We start from the raw sequence: 21,015 nt of genomic DNA on the forward strand, positions 1-21,015 counted from the left end.
AGGCAGGACATCATTAACACCCCATCTTAACCAGTAAATTGGGTGTGGTGACATGTGCTTGTTATAGGAGCCACATAAAAGGTATAAATAAGAGAATCAAAGTCCAAGTTTACTAAGGCAAAAACATGAGACCCTATGTGAAAAATAGCTAAAGCAAAATGGCATGGGCAACATAGCTTAAGTGGTAGAAAGCTAGCAAGCAAAAAGGCCCTAAATTCAAATCCTACTGTACTGCCAAAAAAAGATGAGGAAAAAAAAATAGGCGTTTATGGACAAAAATCTGGATCAACTTGTATAGCCACCCTTTATCTCAGGGGATCCCTGAGAGAAAAAAAATGCAAGATTAAATTTATCCATTATCAGTTTAATTTAAGGTCAGCCTAGAGGTAAAAGCAGTACTCTGAATTAGAAATGAATAAATTCATCCAATCTGAAGAACTACTTTTTCACACGATAAGCAAAAAGCTATTCAATTTAAAAATCAAACAGGAGGGGGGAGGGGGGTATGAGGGACAAGGTAACAAACAGTACAAGAAATGTATCCAATGCCTAACGTATGAAACTGTAACCTCTCTGTACATCAGTTTTATAATAAAAACTTTAAAAAAAATCAAACAAGGGTTTTGGGTATAGGTTGATGGCAGAGTGCTTGCCTAACATGAACTTCAATTCTAAGTAAGTAAATAAATAAATAGTGAAAATTCATTTTGCTTATATCAGTGTTTTAAACTTCCTTGAAATATATCCAGAAATTGATTTAAAGCTAATCTTGAGAGCTCAAAGTATGGCTCAAGTACTAGAGCATCTAACACACACAGGCAAACCTCAGTATATATCTGTTTGCTACTGAAGGCAATCAGTTAACTAGACTACTTTACCTGTGTTTCCTTTTTCATCTTCTCGGATGTGAAGATCTTTCATGGATGTCTCCAGTTCTAGAAGATCTCTTAGGTCCTCCTTGTATACTTCTATGTAGGATACTTTTATATTAAAGTCAATGTTAGGATTTTCAGAGACGCTTTGAAATATTTCTTGGATGGCTCGAGGAATGATACCCTTTTGACCCTCCACTACTGATGCTGAAAATTTAGAAAAGGAAAGCAAATCTGGAGCTTTGAAATGGTTACATACATATACACACACATAACATATATATATAGCTACAATCCAAAGTTTATACTGTATAAATTAATCTTATATTTCTGTTATTAAAATTTTATTTTTTTTATTTTTATTTTTTGGCCAGTTCTAGGCCGTGAACTCAGGGCCTGAGCACTGTCCCTGGCTTCTTTTTTGCTCAAGGCTAGCACTCTGCCACTTGAGCCACAGCGCCACTTATGGCCATTTTCTGTATATGTGGTGCAGGGGAATCGAACCTAGGGCCTCATGTATACGAGGCAAGCACTCTTGCCACTAGGCCATATTCCCAGCCTGTTATTAAAATTTTAAACCACAAAATTGTAAAGTTCACAAACAAAAGTTTTCACATGGGTCTCCTTATATAGAGACCTCATCAGGCATTCATTCAGCAACTATTTATTTAATGCCTAATATGTCATGTACTATTCTAGGATCATGGGAAAGTTTAGTGAACAAAATGAGGGGGAAAAAAATCCCTGTGTTACTGAATTCTTCTGAGAAGAAACGGGCAATTACAATAAAGAATAACTGATATAAGCCAAAAAAATAAGTAGGAGGTTCATAGTATCCTACAATATAGATTCTGTAACATTTGCTTTAAACTCAACAATGTATATTTAAAATCCTTCTATATTGTTCCATGTAGATATATCTTATAACTCACTGCTGATTACTATATAAACCCAAATAATTATCAAATCATTACCTTTTGCTATTAAAATCAATGCTAGAGTATATTTTTGTTCATTCTAGTGTTTATTTGTGTGTGAATCTTTTTGGTTGTGGGGCTTGAACACTCAGTCTGGACGCTGTCCCTGAGCTCTTCAGCTCAAGGCTAGCATTCTACACTTCAGCTACAGTGCCACTTCCGGTATTTTGGTGGTTGACTGGAGATAAGAGTCTCATAGATTCTCTTGCTTGAGCTGGCTTTGAACTGTGATCCTCAGATCTCAGTCTCCTGAGTAGCTAAGATTACAGGAGTGAGCCACCAGCACCTGGCTGTATGAATTTTTTTAAAAAGCAAACTGATAAGTGAACATGGTATCTTTAAAAGTGAGGTGGACACAATAGTGACACCAATGGTGGTGGCTTTACTATGTAAGACCTGAACCTTCGAAACTACTAAAGAGTAGGGAAAATACTAAAACTTATTGTCATAGGCAGAAACCTCCTGAAGAGAACTCCATTAGCTCAGCAAATAAGAAAAAGGATTCACACACATGGGATTGCATCAAGCTAAAAAGCTTCTGTAAAGAAAAGGATGAAGTCACTAGACTGAAAAGACAACTTATAGAATGGGAGAAAACCTTTGCCATGAGAGAAAAATCTAATGAATAACAACAATACATAGGGAGCTTAAAAACTAAACCCCCAAGGAATCAATAAATGAGCAAAGCAGCTAACCGTACATTTTTTCAAAAGGGGAGTCAAGTGGCCAGTAAATATATGAAGGATGCAGCATCACTGGCCATGAAGGAAATGCAAATCAAAACAACACTGAAGCCAGGTGCTGGTGGCTCACACTGCTACTCAGGAGGCTGAGATCTGAGAACTAAGGTTTGAAGCCAGCCTAGCAGGAAAGTCCATGAGACTCTCATCTCCAGTTAACAACCAGAAAATTGGAAGATCTGTGGTTCAAAGTGGTAGAGAAAAAGAAAAAGAAAAAGAAAAGGTCAGGGAGAGTGCTCAGGTCCTGAATTCAAGCCCCACGACTGACAACAACAACAACAAAACAAAACATTGAGGTTGGATCCCATTTCAGTCAGAATTGCCATCATCAAGAATACAAACAACAGGGGCTGGGGATATGGCCTAGTGGCTAGAGTGCCTGCCTCATATTCATGAGGCCCTGGGTTCAATTCCCCAGCACCACATATACAGAAAATGGCCAGAAGTGGGGCTGTGGCTCAAGTGGCAGAGTGCTAGCCTTGAGCAAAAAGAAGCCAGGGACAGTGCTCAGGCCCTGAGTCCAAGCCCCAGGACTGGGCAAAAAAAGAATACAAACAACAGGGGCTGGGGATATGGCCTAGTGGCAAGAGTGCTTGCCTCGTATACATGAGGTCCTGGGTTCAATTCCCCAGCACCACATATATAGAAAATGGCCAGAAGTGGCGCTGTGGCTCAAGTGGCAGAGTGCTATAGCAGCCTTGAGCAAAGAGAAGCCAGGGACAGTGCTCAGGCCCTGAGTCCAAGCCCCAGGACTGGCCAAAAGAAAAAAAAAAAAAAGAATACAAACAACAAGGATTGGGAATGTGGCTTAGTGGTAGAGTGCTTGCCCAGGTTTGATTCCTTAGTACCACCATGAACAGAAAAGGCTGAAAGTGGCACTGTAGCTCAAGTGGTAGAGTGTTAGTCTTGAGCACAGAGAGGCTCAGGGACTGTGCCAAAGCCCTGAGTTCAAGCCCCAGGACTGGCAAAAAACAAAACAAAACAAAACCCTAAAACTCGAACTACTACTACTCTATATCCAGCAATACTATTCTTGAGTAATTATTCAATGGAATGCAGATTAGAATACAATAAAGGTACTTGCACACCCATGTTCATTGCAGCATTATTCACAACAGCCAAGATATTAAAACAGTCCACTTGGGGCTGGGAATATGGCCTAGTGGTAAAGTGTTTGTCTCGTATACATGAAGCCCTGGGTTTGATTCCTCAGCACCAAATATATATAGAAAAAGCCGGAAGTGGCGCTGTGGCTCAAGTGGCAGAGTGCTAGCCTTGCGCAAAAAGAAGCCAGGGACAGTGCTCAGGCCCTGAGTCCAAGCCCAGGCAAAAAAAAAAAAAAAAAAAAAAAAAAGAAAAAAGAAACATAAAAGTTTCATGTTTTCTCTTGTATGTTGATCTTAAAATACAAACATATTGGTAAACACATACAGGGTCATATACATATACATATATACATATGATCAAATTGACTAAAATGTGGTACACATAGGAGTGAATTTACATGTTGTAACCCATTTGAACTGAGAGTTTAATAAAAGTTAAATAAGTATTAGGAAGGAAAAGTTAAAAATGAGTATCAGGAAGCTGAAACATATCTTGCTTGACTTGTGAGGGGCTAACAGGAGGGGTAGACAAACAGAAAGAAGAATGGTGGGTAAATAAAGTCATAGTACTTAATGTACTTACATGAAAAAAATGGAGACATGGAGCTAGAATAAGTGGAGCAATATGGAAGGAATAACTGATCAAGATGCACTGTAGACATAAATGAACAGGGTAAATTGAACCCCTCTCCCCATACAATGTTTGAAGATATAATAGTAAAAAGAATCCAAACTAATGAAGTTCACTGGGGGAAAACATGATCCTATGATCCACCAATACTACCCTTGAGCATTTATCCACAAGAATATAATTCAGGATATAATAGTGGCACCTGAATATTCATGTTCATTGCAGCACAATTCACAAGCCTTGGAAACAACCAAGTTGTTCTGCCACCAAGAAAATGTGATGCACATACAAACACACATTAGAGTATTATTCCAATAGAATACTGGATATTCCAAGGGAATATCAAATTTATTATTAAAGATGAATGAAATGATGTCATTTTCAGGGAAATGGATAGGACTGGAAAACATATTAAGTGAAGTAAGCCAGGTTCAGGAAGACAAAAGGTACATGTTTTCTCTCTAATGTGGATGTTGGACCTAAAACAGAAACATATGGAAACACATACAGGATATGTATACACACGGGGTAGGTATGTATACATACATACACACACACACACACAAACACAAATACACACAATCAACTTGACCAAATTATAGTGTTATAGGTGTGTGGTACCATGATTAAATCCTTTTGAATAATTAACTAGTAGTGTAACAATGGAAGATTATAACATTAGAAAAGTTGTCTGGATTGGAGTGTGGGTCATAGAAGGAGGGGGCAGACAAACAGAGAAGGGAAAGCAAAGCTAATACAGTCAGAATAATCTATGCACATCTGTAAAAGTGGAACAAGTTAACATAATGTGACTGGTTGGAGTGGAAAAAGCTGGAGAGAGAAGGAGGGAGGAATTGAACTTGGTTGAGATGCATTGTATCCATACATGAACATGTTAAAATGAAATGCACTGGTGAAACTAATTGATGCAATTTTTAAAAAGAAAGATAAGACAGGGACCCTATGTTAGACAACCTATTCCACAGTCCTACGCACCTAGGTATCATTCTACTTTGGCAATTAGAGGGGGTGGGGCTTCGATGGAATCTCAATCACTGGAGTAAAAGTCATTTGTGTTAGCAAGACTCATTTCTTTGATCTGGAGGTGCAGATCAGTGATCAACCACTTTCCTAGCAAGTGACAACGACTTGAGTTTTATCCTAGTATTGTGCCCCCCAAAAATCATTTTTTCAAAAGGATAGTATAATAGCATTATGAATAAACATTTATATATGTCACACCTTGGCTAAAACAGGAGTTTCAATCACTTTATAAAAATACCTCAGAGAGACTCAAACAGATGTTGGTATATCACCATGTATGGCAGCATTTGTGATAAGAACTAAAGAGGAAATAAACCAGGCTGGGGATATGGCCTAGTGGCAAGAGTGCTTGCCTCATATACATGAGGCCCTGGGTTCAATTCCCCAGCACCACATATACAGAAAACGGCCAGAAGTGGCGCTGTGGTTCAAGTGGCAGAGTGGTAGCCTTGAGCAAAAAGAAGCCAGGGACAGTGCCTGAGCACTGAGTCCAAGGCCCAGGACTGGCAAAAAAAAAAAAGAGGAAATAAACCAAGTGTCCATCAACTGGTCCATCAAGACCAGATAAATAAAATGTATCATATGTGTACAAAGGAGTATTCTCCAACCATAAAAAAAGATAAAGTTCTGATACATGCTATAATAGATTAAGTGAAAGAAGCCAGAAAGGCAAATATTCTCTTATTCTTCCATGAAATATCTACAAGAGTCAAAACATAGAGAGAAAGTAGCCTAGAGAAGTTAAAAGTGATTGAGTACAGACTTTTGTTTAAAGTGGTGCTAGAAAAATATTGGAAATAGTGACAATTATATTAATGTATTCAATTTAATTTGATTCAAAATGAATGTATTTGGTGTCACAGAATGAGATCCTGAAAAGTACAAGCTAAAATGGTAAATTTAGTATATATTTAAATTCATATATATATATATATAATATATATATATTTATTTATTTATTTATTTATTTATTTATTTATTTATTTTTACCAGTCCCGGGGCTTGGACTCAGGGCCTGAGCACTGTCCCTAGCTTCTTTTTGCTCAAGGCTAGCATTCTACCACTTAGCTACAGTGCCACTTCTGGCCATTTTCTGTATATGTGGTGCTGGGAAATTGAACCCAGGGCTTCATGTATATGAGGCAAGCACTTTTGCCACTAGGCCATATTCCCAGCCCCTACATTCATATATATTTACAACCATTTTAAAATTAGTTTTAAAAATCTGCGCAAGACAAGCTTCAAAATACAGAAAGAAATTTGAGACTTAAGGTCAAATATACTTTTATAAAGCAGTTTAGAAAATTTGTACACCATGGAAAATACATTCCAAGTAACAAAAAGTTGGATTGTTAATGATCCTTTTAAAAATGCTCACTTCCAAGTAGACATTTAGCATTCAGTTAGTATTTTGGCAATAAGCATTCTCAATATCTGAATCTCTATTCACTTGTATGGCTGATTTTCACCTAATTTAAGATACAAGACTGACATCCTGTGGCAAAACAAGGAAACTAAAGGGTCTTTCCAAAATGGAAGGTGAAAATTCCTTAAAGTAGGAGAGTTTTGAACCTAGAGGCCAGTCTTATCTCCAGAGAGAATTTGAGGCCACTCTAAGTTATATTTGAGACACAATTTCAATGGAAAAAACAAAAAAGCTTCCATGATGTTTAAATTCTTTCAAACTATTGTGTAAGTGGGAATCTAGACTAGTTAGAATATACCCCTGACCAGAAATAGGTCTTTTATTCCCTGTGCTACTTTATAACAAAGCATGAAATTTTTAAATACTTAAAATTTGAATTTCAAATATTTATAATAAAGATTAAATATGTATTTCTGTAACCTAAATATATCTCACACTTGCAATGTTGGTCTTAAAGACTATTCCACAGAGAAAAATGAAAAAAGTTTGATACTTCACCAGCCATCATACTTGACTACTACATGCTATTTAAACTTATATACTCTGCCTCTTAATATCAATTAATACATATGTAATTAAGTAACCAAGCTCTGAATAGTTTACCACTTTTATTATTGTAAAACATACATGAGGGCTGGGGATATAGCCTAGTGGCAAGAGTGCCTGCCTCGGATACACGAGGCCCTAGGTTCGATTCCCCAGCACCACATATGCAGAAAACGGCCAGAAGCGGCGCTGTGGCTCAAGTGGCAGAGTGCTAGCCTTGAGCGGGAAGAAGCCAGGGACAGTGCTCAGGCCCTGAGTCCAAGGCCCAGGACTGGGCAAAAAAAAAAAAAAAAAAATTTAAAATAAAAAAAAAACATACATGAGGTCTTAAAGATCATAAGCCATTTTCCAATAAAAAAAAATCACCCTATAATCCTCAAAAAACACTATAGAAAGGTGAATTTTCAAAATTGAGAGGTATTGGGATCTTAAGGGCCTTCCATTTAATCTTTGGCATTAGATCTTCCTCAGAATATGTAGCCACCATCCAGACCTCTTCCAATCCATACATTTTGTAATGACAGGAGTGTCTGAAAGACATGTATTCTACACTTGAGATGTATGAAAATAGAAAAAAGAGAGCCTCTATACAGGGAATACTAAGTGAAATTTAGACATATATATATGTGTATATATATATATATATATATATATATAACATTTTCTAAGTTTGCTTTGAAATCAAAGTGGAAAAAAGGTTTTCTAAAATTTATGCAAAGATATATATACAACATTTCCTAAATGTGCTTTGGAATCAAAATGAAACAAAGGTTTTCTAGAGTTCTCTAGAAATGTAGAGTTCTCTAGAAACAAATATGGAGAAGGCACTGAATGTGAAAGATGGCTTAGCAACCAACATCTTTGAAAGGAAAGAATAGAGACTGTGGAAAGCAGGTTTCTTAAAGATGGTGTGTTCTTTTTCCTCAGAAAACAACACATTAGAAATGCTTTAAAGGGGCTGGGGATATAGCCTAGTGGCAAGAGTGCCTGCCTCGGATACACGAGGCCCTAGGTTCGATTCCCCAGCACCACATATACAGAAAACGGCCAGAAGCGGCGCTGTGGCTCAAGTGGCAGAGTGCTAGCCTTGAGCGGGAAGAAGCCAGGGACAGTGCTCAGGCCCTGAGTCCAAGGCCCACGACTGGCCAAAAAAAAAAAAAAAAAAAAGAAATGCTTTAAAGACCGTTAAATCTGTAACATGGAGTTCATTTCACTTGGCATCAATCTTAAGTGATTATATAAGTGTAGCTATTGGGATATTTTGATCTTCTACCATGACTAGCCTAATCATGTATTCCCTATGAGAGAAACCATAAGGTTTATGTTTCTTTGGGTCTGGGTCACTTCACTTAATATGATTTTTTTCCAAGTCCTTCCATTTCCTTACAAATGGGGCAGTGTCATTCCTTCTGATGGAGGCATACAATTCCATTGTGTATATGTACCACATTTTCCTGATCCACTCGTCTACTGAGGGGCATCTAGGTTGGTTCCATGTTTTAGCAATGACAAGTTGCGCTGCAATGAACATAGTTGTGCTGATGACTTTAGAGTGGTCTTGCTTGTAGTTTTTTGGGTAGATGCCCAAAAGTGGGGCTGCTGGGTTATAGGGGAGCTCTATGTTTCGCCTTCTTAGGAACTTCCACACTGCTTTCCAAACATAAGATGATGCCAAGTGAAATTAACTCCATGTTATGGAAACAAGAGTAATACTACTGTTGTAATTATTATTAACATGCCATGTGAAACCGTGCCTTTTGTATTTTTTTCTTGTCTATTTGTTTGCTTGTTTTGTTTAGTTTTGTTTTTCTTGTATACCCTTCCTGTGGTTGTACCCCCACTACCACTATATCTCATCCGAATACCCTGGATACTGTTTATACAGGTATTAGAACTGGGGAAGGGAAAGGGAATATCAAAATTGAGAGACAAATGGCAAAAAGACAAACCATTCCAAAAGCAATACTTACAAAACCATTTGGTGTAAATCAACTGCACAACTCTTGGGGGGAAAGGGAAAGGGGGAGGGAGGAGGTGGGGGAGAAATGAGGGAGGAGGTAACAAGTTGAACAAGAAATGTACTCACTGCCTTACATATGAATCTGTAACCCCTCTGTACCACACTTTGACAATAAAGAAAAAAGTTTAATATAAAAAAAGACGGTTAAGTCTGGTAGATCCTTAAAATGTTCTATGTCTGAGAACTTTTCTTGTCAAACTTGTTACCTCTCCTTCATTTTTCTCCCTCTTTTCCTCCCCCCAATTCGTCCCGAGGTATTTTTTAATTAGTTTACATTGGTTTATTGTTATATTTCCATGCATTCTACAATATATGGTAATCAACCTCACTCTCTCTTTGGGTCTCCCTTCCCCCATTTCCCAAAACAATTTCAACAGGTTTCATTGTTCTATTTTCATATCTGTCAACAATCTATTTCATCCTCTTTTATCTTCCTTGTTAATCTCTTACTGTTAGTACCTCCCCATACAGAATATATTTCTCTTTCCCCTCCTTTCCAGCACTCTATTGACCTGTTGAACTTTTTTTTTGGGGGGGGGAGGGAGGTAGGGTGCAGTCCTGGGCTTGAACTCGGGGCCTGGGTGTTGTCCCTGAGCTTTTTTTGCTCCATAAGAACACTCTACCACTTGAGCCACAGCTCCACCTCTAGCTTTTTTGAGAGGTATTTTATCAGAGATAAAGAGTCTCATGGGGGGCTGGGGATATGGCCTAGTGGCAAGAGTGCTTGCCTTGTATACATAAGGCCCTTGGTTCGATTCCCCAGCACCACATATACAGAAAACGGCCAGAAGTGGCACTGTGGCTCAAGTGGCAGAGTGCTAGCCTTGAGCAAAAAAAAAAAAAAAAAGAAGAAGAAGAAGCCAGGGACAGTGCTCAGGCCCTGAGTTCAAGGCCCAGGACTGGCCAAAAAAAGAGTCTCATGGACTCTCCTGCCTGGGGTTGGCTTGGAATGGGAATCCTTATATCTCAGCCTCCTTAGTAGCCCAGGTTACAGATGTGAGTCACCAGTGGCTAGCTACTTTTTTTTTCTGTCAGTGTAAAGATATGAAGTTTATGGGAACTTAAGAGTCAGAGATGGTAAATTCCACTGGTAACTTTGGTGTTGTGACTTGGATCTACAAAAGGGACTACAGAATGCCTTTTTGGCTGCTTCATTTTGTGAAAACTATACTCTTTCTGGCCCAACAACAGAAAATCCACATTGTCTCTGAGCCAAATCAACTTTCCCTTGTCCTTACAGCGAGACACCGGACCCTGAAATCCCTGCTTTACACTGCCCCTTGTCAGCAGAAAGCAACTAGGTCAGTCCTACTGGCCATACCCCTAAAAGAATTCAGGGTCTGGAGCTCTTGAGGAGGAATGTTATGGTTGGCACTTAGGCAGGCATGAGCAGGAAATGCCCTGGGATATAAGCATCCATTCTAAAAACCTCCAGATGGCCCACATCTGGAAGAATAATGGCCAATCCCTATGGCTAACGGTTAAGGTAATGGCTCCATATATGCATAGGATATATGGAGCCCTCTCACCATGCCAACGTTAAACCAAGGGCAAAGAGGACTGAATAGGAAGGGAAGAAGGACCGAATGCACAGGCAAAGGCCTTCCCACTCCTGGGCAAGCCTCTGCACAATGACCAAACCATTTGGGCAGGACCAACTACAAAGCTAAGAGAGAGGGAGAGATGAAAAAATAGAAAAAAATGTTCTATCTCACTTAGTTCTCACAATGTATATTCATAAAAGATTTTTTATTATACAGAAAACCATGCTAAGTGAAAGTGAATCATGATTCTTCACATGACCAAGCGTTATTACAACTACTGAATGTCTCCTACAGCTATCTGTGTGGGGGTTTTTTGTTGTTGTTGTTGTTTTGTTTTTTTGTAGAAACCAGTTTCAGCAAGAACCCTACTAAGTAAGTTTAACAAGAAACCTTGGGCTGGGAATGTGGCCTAACAGTACAGTACTTGCCTAGCATGCACGAAGCCCTGGGTTCAATTCTTAGCACCATATATACAGAAAAAGTAGGAAGTGGAGCTATGGTAGAGTGCTAGCCTTGAATAAAAACAAAAGAAGAAGAAGAAGAAGAGGCCAGGGACAGTGCTCAGGCCCTGAGTTCAAGCCCCAGAACTGGCAAAAAAAAAAAAAAAAAAGAACGAAAGAAACCTCCACCTTCAATATTACACCAATCACTCAACTTCCATTTCCCAGGTAATGTCTGATAATCCTGACCTGACTTCATCAAGAACCCTATTAGCCCAGTTTGGTTACACACACACACACGCACACACACACACACCCCTTTATTACTGATGTTATACCTCTTGGTAACTTTTATCCACCAATCTCACCTTGTTCCCTGGTTATCAATTCCCACTTGTCGTTACTGTATTTGGAAATGATCCCAACCATGCTCCCTATTGCAGTTTGCTATAAAATGATCCTGAGTAAAATCTTCCTTACCATAAAAGAAAACACACACACACACACACACACACACACACACACACACACACACACACACCCCAATACAGAAGACAGTCTCAACCGAAGACTTATCTTTCAAACCTCTACTTTTATCTCCAGCAACCTAACTCAACAATTTATCTCTCAATGTCTGGAGCTCCATAACTATGAAGAGAAATTATTTCCAAGGTTCCCACCACTCTACTGCAAATCCAATGATTCGACCTTTTCCGAAGTATTATTACAATTAGGAAAAATAATATCCTAAAATATTAAGTACTCAAAAATGGAAATCTGAGAGCTAGGTGTGGTGGTACACATGTAATCCCAGGACTTGGAGGAAAAGGCCAGTTAATTGAGAGTTCAAAGCCAGCCTGGGCAATAGTGAGACTCCATCCCATACAGTGAGATCCTATTCCAGAAAAAAAAAAAAAAAAAGAAACTCGGAAATCTGGCATTTGGTCATGCTCATGCCTGTAATCCTAGCTACCTGGGAGGCTACGACTAGGAAGAGGATCATGGTTTGTGGCCAGTCTAGGATGAAAAGTTCATGAGACTCCTTTTCAAACTCTAGCTGGGGCACAATGGTGAATGCCAATTACCCTCAGTTATGCAGGAGACTGCAACTAGGATGTTCCAGGCCAGCCAGGTAAGAGAGTCTGTAAAACTCCATCTCAATGAAGAGAAGACAGATGTGGTGGCACCTGCTTGTCATCCCAGCAATGACAAGAAGCCCCCCAAGGGGGATAGTGGTCCATACACAGTGAGAGGCAAAAGTGAAATCCTATTTTAAAACAAACAAACAAAAATCCCCCCCAAAAAAACCCTGAGCCTGTGGGGTTGGCTCAGTGGTAGAGAGCCTAATAAGTGTGATGCTTTAAGTTCAAAGTGCTACCCCCCCCCAAAAAAAAAAAAGAAAAGAAAAAAGAAATCTGGCTTTTAATTTTTTTAAAAAAAGACATTTGGAACTACACAGTAAATTTTTCCAGTTACTCCTAAATCTTGGTTGCAAAAATCTTAATATTTACACTGGGCTTATTTATTTAAGGATGAAAAATCTGATCAAATTAATTACTATTTTACCTTCTACTCAAAATAATAAGGACTGAACAGTCAACGAATATTGTCTTCACCTTTTTTTTGGTGGCACTGAGGTTTGAATTAGAGGTTTTTCTCCTGCTGAAAAAGTGCTCCATCACTTGAACTTTCCATGCTTTTATTTATTGTATTTATTTTTGTGCCAGTGCTAGGGCTTGAACTCAGGATTTCTCACTCTAGCTTTGCTCTTTTGCTCAGAGATCGGGCTGTCACTTGGGTCACAACTGTAGTCCCAGCTTTTTAGTGGTTAATTGGAAATAAGTCTCTTGAATTTGTCTGCCTGACTTAACCTTGAACTTTGATCCTCAGACCTCAGCCACCTGAGTAGCTAGGAATATAGGCCTGAACCACTAGTGCTCAGCTTTATTTTGTTTTTGAGGTAGGGTCTCAAGAACTTTGCTCAAGCTGACCTTGAATTACCAATAACTTTGCTCAGGCTGATCTTGAATTACTGACCCTCCTGTCTCTATCTCTGAAGTAGCTAGGGTACCATCATACCTAGCACTGCCTTAAATTTCCTTCCAAAAGAAAAAAAAGTAACAAATTATTTAATGAAATTTTAATATTTAAAATACATCTCTCAAACACATTTAAATCTCAAACACATTTAAATCTCAAATACATCTTTTTTTTTTTTTGCCAGTCCTGGGCCTTGGACTCAGGGCCTGAGCACTGTCCCTGGCTTCTTTTTGCTCAAGGCTAGGCACTCTGCCACTTGAGTCACAGTGCCACTTCTGGCCATTTTCTGTATATGTGGTGCTGGGGAATGGAACCCAGGGCTTCAAGTATATAAGGCAAGCGCTCTTGCCACTAGGCCATATCCCCAGCCCCTCAAACACATCTTATAAACACATTTAACTATCCTATTCATTCTTTCATTATTCAATCAATATGCTATATACCTATTACATCAATTATTACCATATTTTAGCCTCCTTCTAGTCTCTCAAAAGTCACAGTTAATCTTACCAACATGGCCTCCTCCAATGGTGTATGTCTTCCCAGATCCAGTCTGTCCATAGGCAAAAACAGTTGCATTATAGCCCTCAATGAGTGACAACACTAGGGGCTTTATACATGTATTATAAATTTCATCTTGAGTGGAATTTTTGCCAAAAACAAAATCAAAAGTAAAAACTCTATCTCTCCCAATGATAATTTGCTGGGTGTTTGGAATAACTCTCACACAAACTTGATGGTTATGAAGAACTTCTTTACAAAGTAGAGGTCTAATTCTTACGGCGACTTTTACTGGTATTTCTTCCATGGCAGCTTAGATTTTACTGAATAAATCATCTACTTAATGTTCAGTATCTAGTGTGAGAAATATCCATTTTATGGAAGATCTGGACTCCTGTGTATCAAAATAAAAGACAAATTTTAATTACGGACTCCAACTATCCTAATAAAACTACCATCTTTTAAAGCAAAGCCAATTCTAGCAGAGGTTTTTCTCCAGTATAAAATAGTTACAAATATTAAATCTGTCTTGTAAAATAAATCAATAATTTATTGGTGAAATGATATGACATTTGGATTTGCTTCAAAATAGTTGAGGCAAAGAGAGCCATGAACTGGTAAATTACAAAGATAAGTGATAAACATATGAGATTCCATTTTATCTTTATTTCTACAGCAGTAATGTTTCCCAGTTCATTAATCTGTCTACATTGAATAGTTAGAAAATTCACACAAGGAAATAACTGAAGAATTGCCAACAGATTAAAAGCAAACATTTGTAGTTATTTACTGAAACATAACATTGACATTGAAACATAATGAAGATTAAAAGTAAATCTATTTTATGTAGAAGCTAAGAATAAATTTAATTTTTTAATGTAAATCTAGCTAGAAGGCAGTGGCTCATCATGTCTATAATCCCAGTTACTTAGGAGGCTGAGCTCTAGAAGATAACAGTTCAAAGTCAGACCAGGCAGAAAAGCACATAAGGCTCCATTTCCAAAATAACCAACAAAAATGAAAGATGGAGTCATGGCTCAAATGGTAGAGTACCAGATGAGCAAGCATGAGATTGAGTTCAAACCCCAGTACAACCAAAAAGGGTGAAACTATGAAATTTCTGTCTACATAAATTTAGAACTAAATAAAACTATATAAATACAAAGTTAAGTATTTTATTTAAAAATAACCATAACTAAGCCAGATGCTGCTGGCTCATGTCCATAATCCTGGCAGGAGGCTGAGGTTTGAGGGTTGAGGTTTGAAGCCAGCCCAGACAGGAAGGTCCGCAAAATTCCTATTTCCAATGAACCACTAAAAAGCCAGAAGTGTTGGCTGTGGTTCAAGCAACAGAGTGCCAGTAGTAGAGTCAAGAAGGTAGAGGACAGTGCTGACATACATACACACACATGCACGCACACATGTGCACACACACACACAAATACAAAAGTACTACAGAAAAAATTCTTTTCCACTCCAAAATACTATGTTGTCTTTATTTCTGAAGCTCTCTGGTGAACTCGATACATTAATAATGTGTATAATAATATGGCTGAGATCTTAAGATCATGGTTTCAAGTCAGCACAGAAAGGAAAGTCTGTGAAAACTCTTATCTCTAATTAACCACCAGAAAACCAGAAGTGGCCCAGGCCCAGCATTCAAGCCCCACAATCAACCAAAAAAAGGAAAAAAATTAAACTGGAGCCAGGTGTCCAGCCAGCACAAAAGAGGCTAAGAAAGGAAGCTGGTACTAGGCATCAGTGGCACACACCTGTAATCCTGGCTACTCAAGGGGCTGAAATCTGGAGGACAGAGGTTCAAGCCAGCCCAGGTAGAAAATGCTATGAGACTTCATCTCCAGTTAACGAATAAAATGCCAGACTACAAGTATGGTTCAAGTTATAGAGTGTTAACTGTGAACAAGAAAGCCAAGCAAGTAAGTGCTTGAGGCCCTGAGTTCAGGCCTGGCACCAGCACAAAAATGTACTGAAGTGCCAACTACACTTACAGTGAACATCCTGAAAACTAAGAAAACAATTTCACTTACAAAGCATCAAAAAGAATACAATATTTTTATGGAACTGTAACCCACCTGTACATCACCTTTATAATAACAATAAAAAATACAATATTTAAAAAAATTAACAAGAGTCATAAAATTTCTACAATAAAAACTTCAAAATATTACTGAAAGGGCCTGAGAGTTTATGTTCTATGGATTGAAAACTTTAACTCTGGTTTTGTTGATTGCTTGTGAGAAGCAAAGTCAACAAAAGAAAAATTAGACAAACTGATTGCAGTTCAAAGCCATTCCAGGCAGGAAAGTGCATAAGACTCTTATCTCCAAGTCACCACCAAAAATAAGCTGGAAGAGGGGCTGGGGATATAGCCTAGCGGCAAGAGTGCCTGCCTCGGATACACGAGGCCCTAGGTTCGATTCCCCAGCACCACATATACAGAAAACGGCCAGAAGCGGCGCTGTGGCTCAAGTGGCAGAGTGCTAGCCTTGAGCGGGAAGAAGCCAGGGACAGTGCTCAGGCCCTGAGTCCAAGGCCCAGGACTGGCAAAAAAAAAAAAATAAAAAAAATAAGCTGGAAGTGGAGCTGTGGCTCAAGTGGCAGTACACTAGCCTTGAGCACTAAAGATCAGGGACAGAATCCAAGTCCTGACTTTAAACCCCAGTCTTGGCACCAAAAACAAAAAGAAAACCCAAACAACAAAAAAGAAACTTCAGTAACAGTACCGTGCATATATAATTCAGAGTGGATAACGTAGAGAGAATCACAATAACAAAAATGGTTTACATCATGTTAGTAGGGTCCCATTGAGAATTTAAATAAAAAACAAAACCAGATCCCTTGGGCTCTAAGATCTCAAAACAGTTAACAACAGCCTATCTTTAAAAGCCAAAACAGTGGGGTGCAAGTGGCTCACACCTGTGATCCTAACTACTCAGGAGGCTGAGATCTGAGGATCATGGTTCAAAGCCAGCCAGGGCAGGAAAGTCCGAGAGACTCATATCAGCAATTAACTACTCAGAAAAAGCTGGGAGTGGTGCTGTGGCTCACATGATAGAGCACCAGCCTTGAGCAAAAAGAAGCTCAGGGACAGCGCCCAAGGACAGAGTTCAAGCTCCAGGACCAACAAAGAAAAAAAAAAAGCCAAAACAAAGAAATATGTCTAATCTTGGAAGTTTTAACAGTTCCAATCAAAACCTGTGCTGAAAAAAAGTGTTCAGGAGTACAGTAAATCCTTTCTTAGATTCTAAAGGAATTCGCAATTTGGTACTGGAAATTTTCACTGTTTAGAGTATGCTTCCAAATTCCTATGAACGCCTACAACTGAAGTTTTCATCTATAGATTAGATGATTTTTTTCTTTTAATGATATTACATTAAAGCAAAAGTCATGGGCTTTGCTAAGGAAATCTTGGCTGCTTTAAATGCAATTGTTAGTTAAATGTAATTTGGATATTATTTTCACTTTCTTAGTTTTATGATGGAAGTTTAATCTTACAGGCTATTGAAATGCGCCTACTGCAATCATTAAGAGATAATAATGGTCCATAAATATATTGCTTGTAAATAATCTATACACAAAATGTATATATACATGTATAATGGGCCACACAATAATGGGCCATATACACATGGTTTGTAAACAATTACACAAACACACACACATATATATACATATTATAGTCTACTGAAATTATAGTTCTTAAGGTTCTGATTAACTATAGTCATTAGAGACAAGTATTGTCACCAGTACATGTTACAAAGGTGAAGTATGCCCAGCTGATAATACTTAGGTGTACTCAGTGGATTTTTGAAATGTGACCAAATTCAAGGTAAGCATTTGACCCCTATGCCATGCTCCTGATCAGAAAAAAAAGTGTCTCTAAAAATCAAAGCCATTCTGTGCTCTTGGTTTCTCAAAAGGTAGAAGGAAGTTGTCTAAAACTTGTAATCTGTTAATTATGAATCTTTTCATAACAAACTTCCCAGCAGGGAGATGTGATAAACTGAAGAAGGATCTCATTTTTTAAAGTCTCAAATGCATAAAGACAGGTGAGTTGAAGGCAAGAAGGTAAAAAAGATATTACAAATTGGAAGGAAAGGTGTTAGGGATATATCCAAGAAAACAATCGGGGCATCCTGTCTTCCTCTATTATCACCAGCATTTTGGCATCCCACGTGCTGCCAAAATAAAATTCAAAAAAGAAAAAGAAAACAACCTGCCCTTGGGGATCGCAGCTGTCGGGTTTCTCCAGCGTTCTCGTGTACCACAGTTTCAAAGCCTCGGCAGGGGGAAGGAACCCCAATGAGGGTGGGGTCCTGTTCCCTCACGTCCCTCTGGGGATGGACACAGACCCGACTCTAGGACGTGGTCCCACGTTCTCTCAGGTCCATTTCCAGCCCTTACACCTGAGGGGCTTGTGGGACGACCAACTTCCCTCCGGCTTGTCGCCAGGCTCCCAGCACCGACTCCAGGCCTCCTCAGGCGCCAACTCCTCCGTGCTAGCGCCCCAACCGCCAGCGAGCCCACCCCGCGGCGTCCCGACTCCCAACGGCGGGCCCCGGGCGACGGCGGAGGGCGGTCGCCGAGGGAGTAGGGCCTGGCTTCCTTAGCCCGCCCAGCCCGGCCCGCGGCTCACTGACCGGCCCGGGAAAGCGCTGGTTACGGGAGGGGGCGCAGGGGTCCTCGACTTGGCTCTACCGCGCCTCAGCCGCCGCCCGGGCCTTTTGTTGTCAAGGGTTCTCACGGCAACCCGCGCAGTCCGCCACCGGACGCGCCTCCTCCTCGGGGCCGCTGCGCTTCGGCCCCGCCCACGCAGACCACGCCCCAATCGGGGCGCGCCCACAAACACGCCCCTCCCACCGAAGCCCCGCCGCAAAGGCTCCTTCGCATAAGAGGCCTATGCATTTTCCCACCAATGGCCATGGGGAAAATGAATATGAAAACGATTCCACCTTGCATTTTCGTATCTTAGATAGCAAATCAGAATCTTTTCTTTAAAAAAAGGATAAAAACATGCAAAATATAAAATAATCTGTTTTTGTTTTTTTTTCAAGTAAAAAGATGGATTTATTGGGGAAGTAAAAAGTATACTGACCGGCCAGGGTCCCTGCCCGGACTTGGGAGCTGGAACCGCAACCATAAAAAGCAGGCTGGCCTAGCCAGGGCCGCAGCCCAGAATCGGGAGCTGGGACCACGATAATCTTTTTTTTTAAAGATGAATATTTCAGTGTTTACTTACTGTACTTAGGGGGGAAAGGAAAGGGCTCCATGGCCTTCTGCTTCAATGGAATGAACTGATGTAAGGCAACTTTATTAACATACAAAAGGGGAAAATTATAGCAGAACAAGGCACAGGACTGTGCATACTCAGTAAAGTGCAAGATGATTCAGAAATATGCACTCATAAACCAGGCTCCTGTGGCACATCACAGCCTGTAATCCTAGCTACTCAGGAGGTTGAGATCTGAGAATCTCGGTTCAAGGCCAGTTCCAGGAAGAAAGTCCGGGTGACTCTTATCTCCAATTAACTGCCAAAAAGTCTTAAGTGGATCTGTGCCTCAAGTGGTAGAGTGCCAGCCTGGGGGGGGGGGGGGGGGGGAGACGGTAGGGCAGAAGCTAATGGACAGTGCCCAGGCCCTGAATTCAAACGACAGGACAGACAAACAACCCACATATTTCATAGCGAAAGAGGGACAATGAGAACCTAGACAATGTTTAGTTGAAGATTAAATGATTTTTAGGAGACTCTAATTGGCTTGTAAAATACATACAATGGCCTGGGACTAGATCCACTAGGACCACAGAAAAGACAGTGGGCTGCCAAGAATGTTGGAGGACATACTGAATGTGAGTGTTGAAAAGCCTGTCAAAGTGTACTGACAGATTTTGTTCCAAAAAAGTTAAGGAGAAGCTCTCCTTGGTTGTCCCAACTTTAAATAAACAAGGAGATAGAGTAAAGCCTGTACCAATGGCCTGATCTTCTCTAAGTTTCGGTATTTTTTTCTGGTACTAAAGCGTGAACACAGGGTCTGTGCACTGCCATTTCACTTCCTCACTCAAGACTGGTAGTCTACCACTTGAGCCACATCTCCATTTTTAGATCCATTTCAAGGCCTTTTTTGTCTGAGCTGTCTTTCAACCTTGATCTTTAGACCTCAGGCTCTGAGTAGCTAAGATTACAGATAAGTGCCACCAGCACTCTGCTCTAAATTCTCTTAATTTCAAATAATCAATATGCCAGGGTACTATATTTAGAGGTGGCAATTTCTAGTCTCATTCAAATATTCACACTGTTGCATAACTTTGATCTTTGTGTTTGGTTCCAGAATCAAATCCCATCACCTCAAATGGGATTTCATAAACCAGTTAGCAGTCATTCCCTTCAGTTCCCATGTCTTCCAGCTCCTATCAACTACAAATCTACTTTCTTTGTCTATGGGTTTACCTGTTCTGATCATCTCATGTTCATGGAATCTCTGGTCTAAGATTTCGTATATGGCCTTCTGCCCTACCCTCAGGGCCCCTCATGTTAGGCAAAGGCTCTACTATGTGACCCTTGCCCTCAGCTCTTTGGTTTGTAATTTATTTTGGGAGATAAAGTCTCAGTAACTGCCCGAGCTGACCTTAAATTTGGGATCTCCCTGCCTTGGCCACTCCAGTAGCCAGTAGGGATTACAGACCTGTGCCACCATATGTGTGGCTTTTGCTTAACAGTGTTAGCAAGGTTCATTCATGTCATATCAGGGCTTTTTATTCAATTTTATAACGGAATAATATTCCATTATATGGATCACTGCATTTTGTTTAATCTGTCCATTAATTGATATAGATGTGAGTTATTTTCACTGTTTGGTTAACATAAATAATGTTGTTATGACCATTCTTATACAGTATTTATTAACATCTATTTTCAGTTCTTTTGAGTATAGACATGAGCTGTAGCTCAAGTGGTAAGAGTGATAGCCTTGAGCAGAAAAGGCTCAAGGATGGTGCGTAGGTCCTAAGTTCAAACATCAAGACTGCTACAAAAACAACAAACCACTTTATCAAATTTGGATTTTGATACCTGCGTAGGGTAGGGAGAAGTCTCTTGAAACCAATCTTTCT

At 39.7% G+C, this 21,015-nt stretch overlaps 1 protein-coding gene across 4 annotated transcripts in view; it reads right to left on the reverse strand.

The window, feature by feature from the left end:
• Positions 1-18,687, reverse strand: part of Kif27 (kinesin family member 27) — a 90,736-nt gene extending 72,049 nt beyond the window's left edge. For 3 of the 4 annotated variants that reach the window (XM_048331323.1, XM_048331318.1, XM_048331314.1), the window contains exons 1-3: positions 18,549-18,687; positions 13,897-14,281; positions 879-1,079 (exon numbers count right to left, since the gene is read on the reverse strand). In XM_048331323.1, the coding sequence (XP_048187280.1) occupies positions 879-1,079; positions 13,897-14,194 (499 nt within the window). In that variant the 5' untranslated portion in view covers positions 14,195-14,281; positions 18,549-18,687. The remainder of the gene's footprint in view (positions 1-878; positions 1,080-13,896; positions 14,282-18,548) is intronic. The other variant, XM_048331331.1, reaches the window with a different exon arrangement.
• Between the last annotated feature and the right edge of the window lie 2,328 nt (positions 18,688-21,015).

The sequence above is a fragment of the Perognathus longimembris genome, chromosome 1 (genome assembly GCF_023159225.1).
Source record: "Perognathus longimembris pacificus isolate PPM17 chromosome 1, ASM2315922v1, whole genome shotgun sequence".
Lineage (NCBI taxonomy): Eukaryota > Metazoa > Chordata > Mammalia > Rodentia > Heteromyidae > Perognathus > Perognathus longimembris.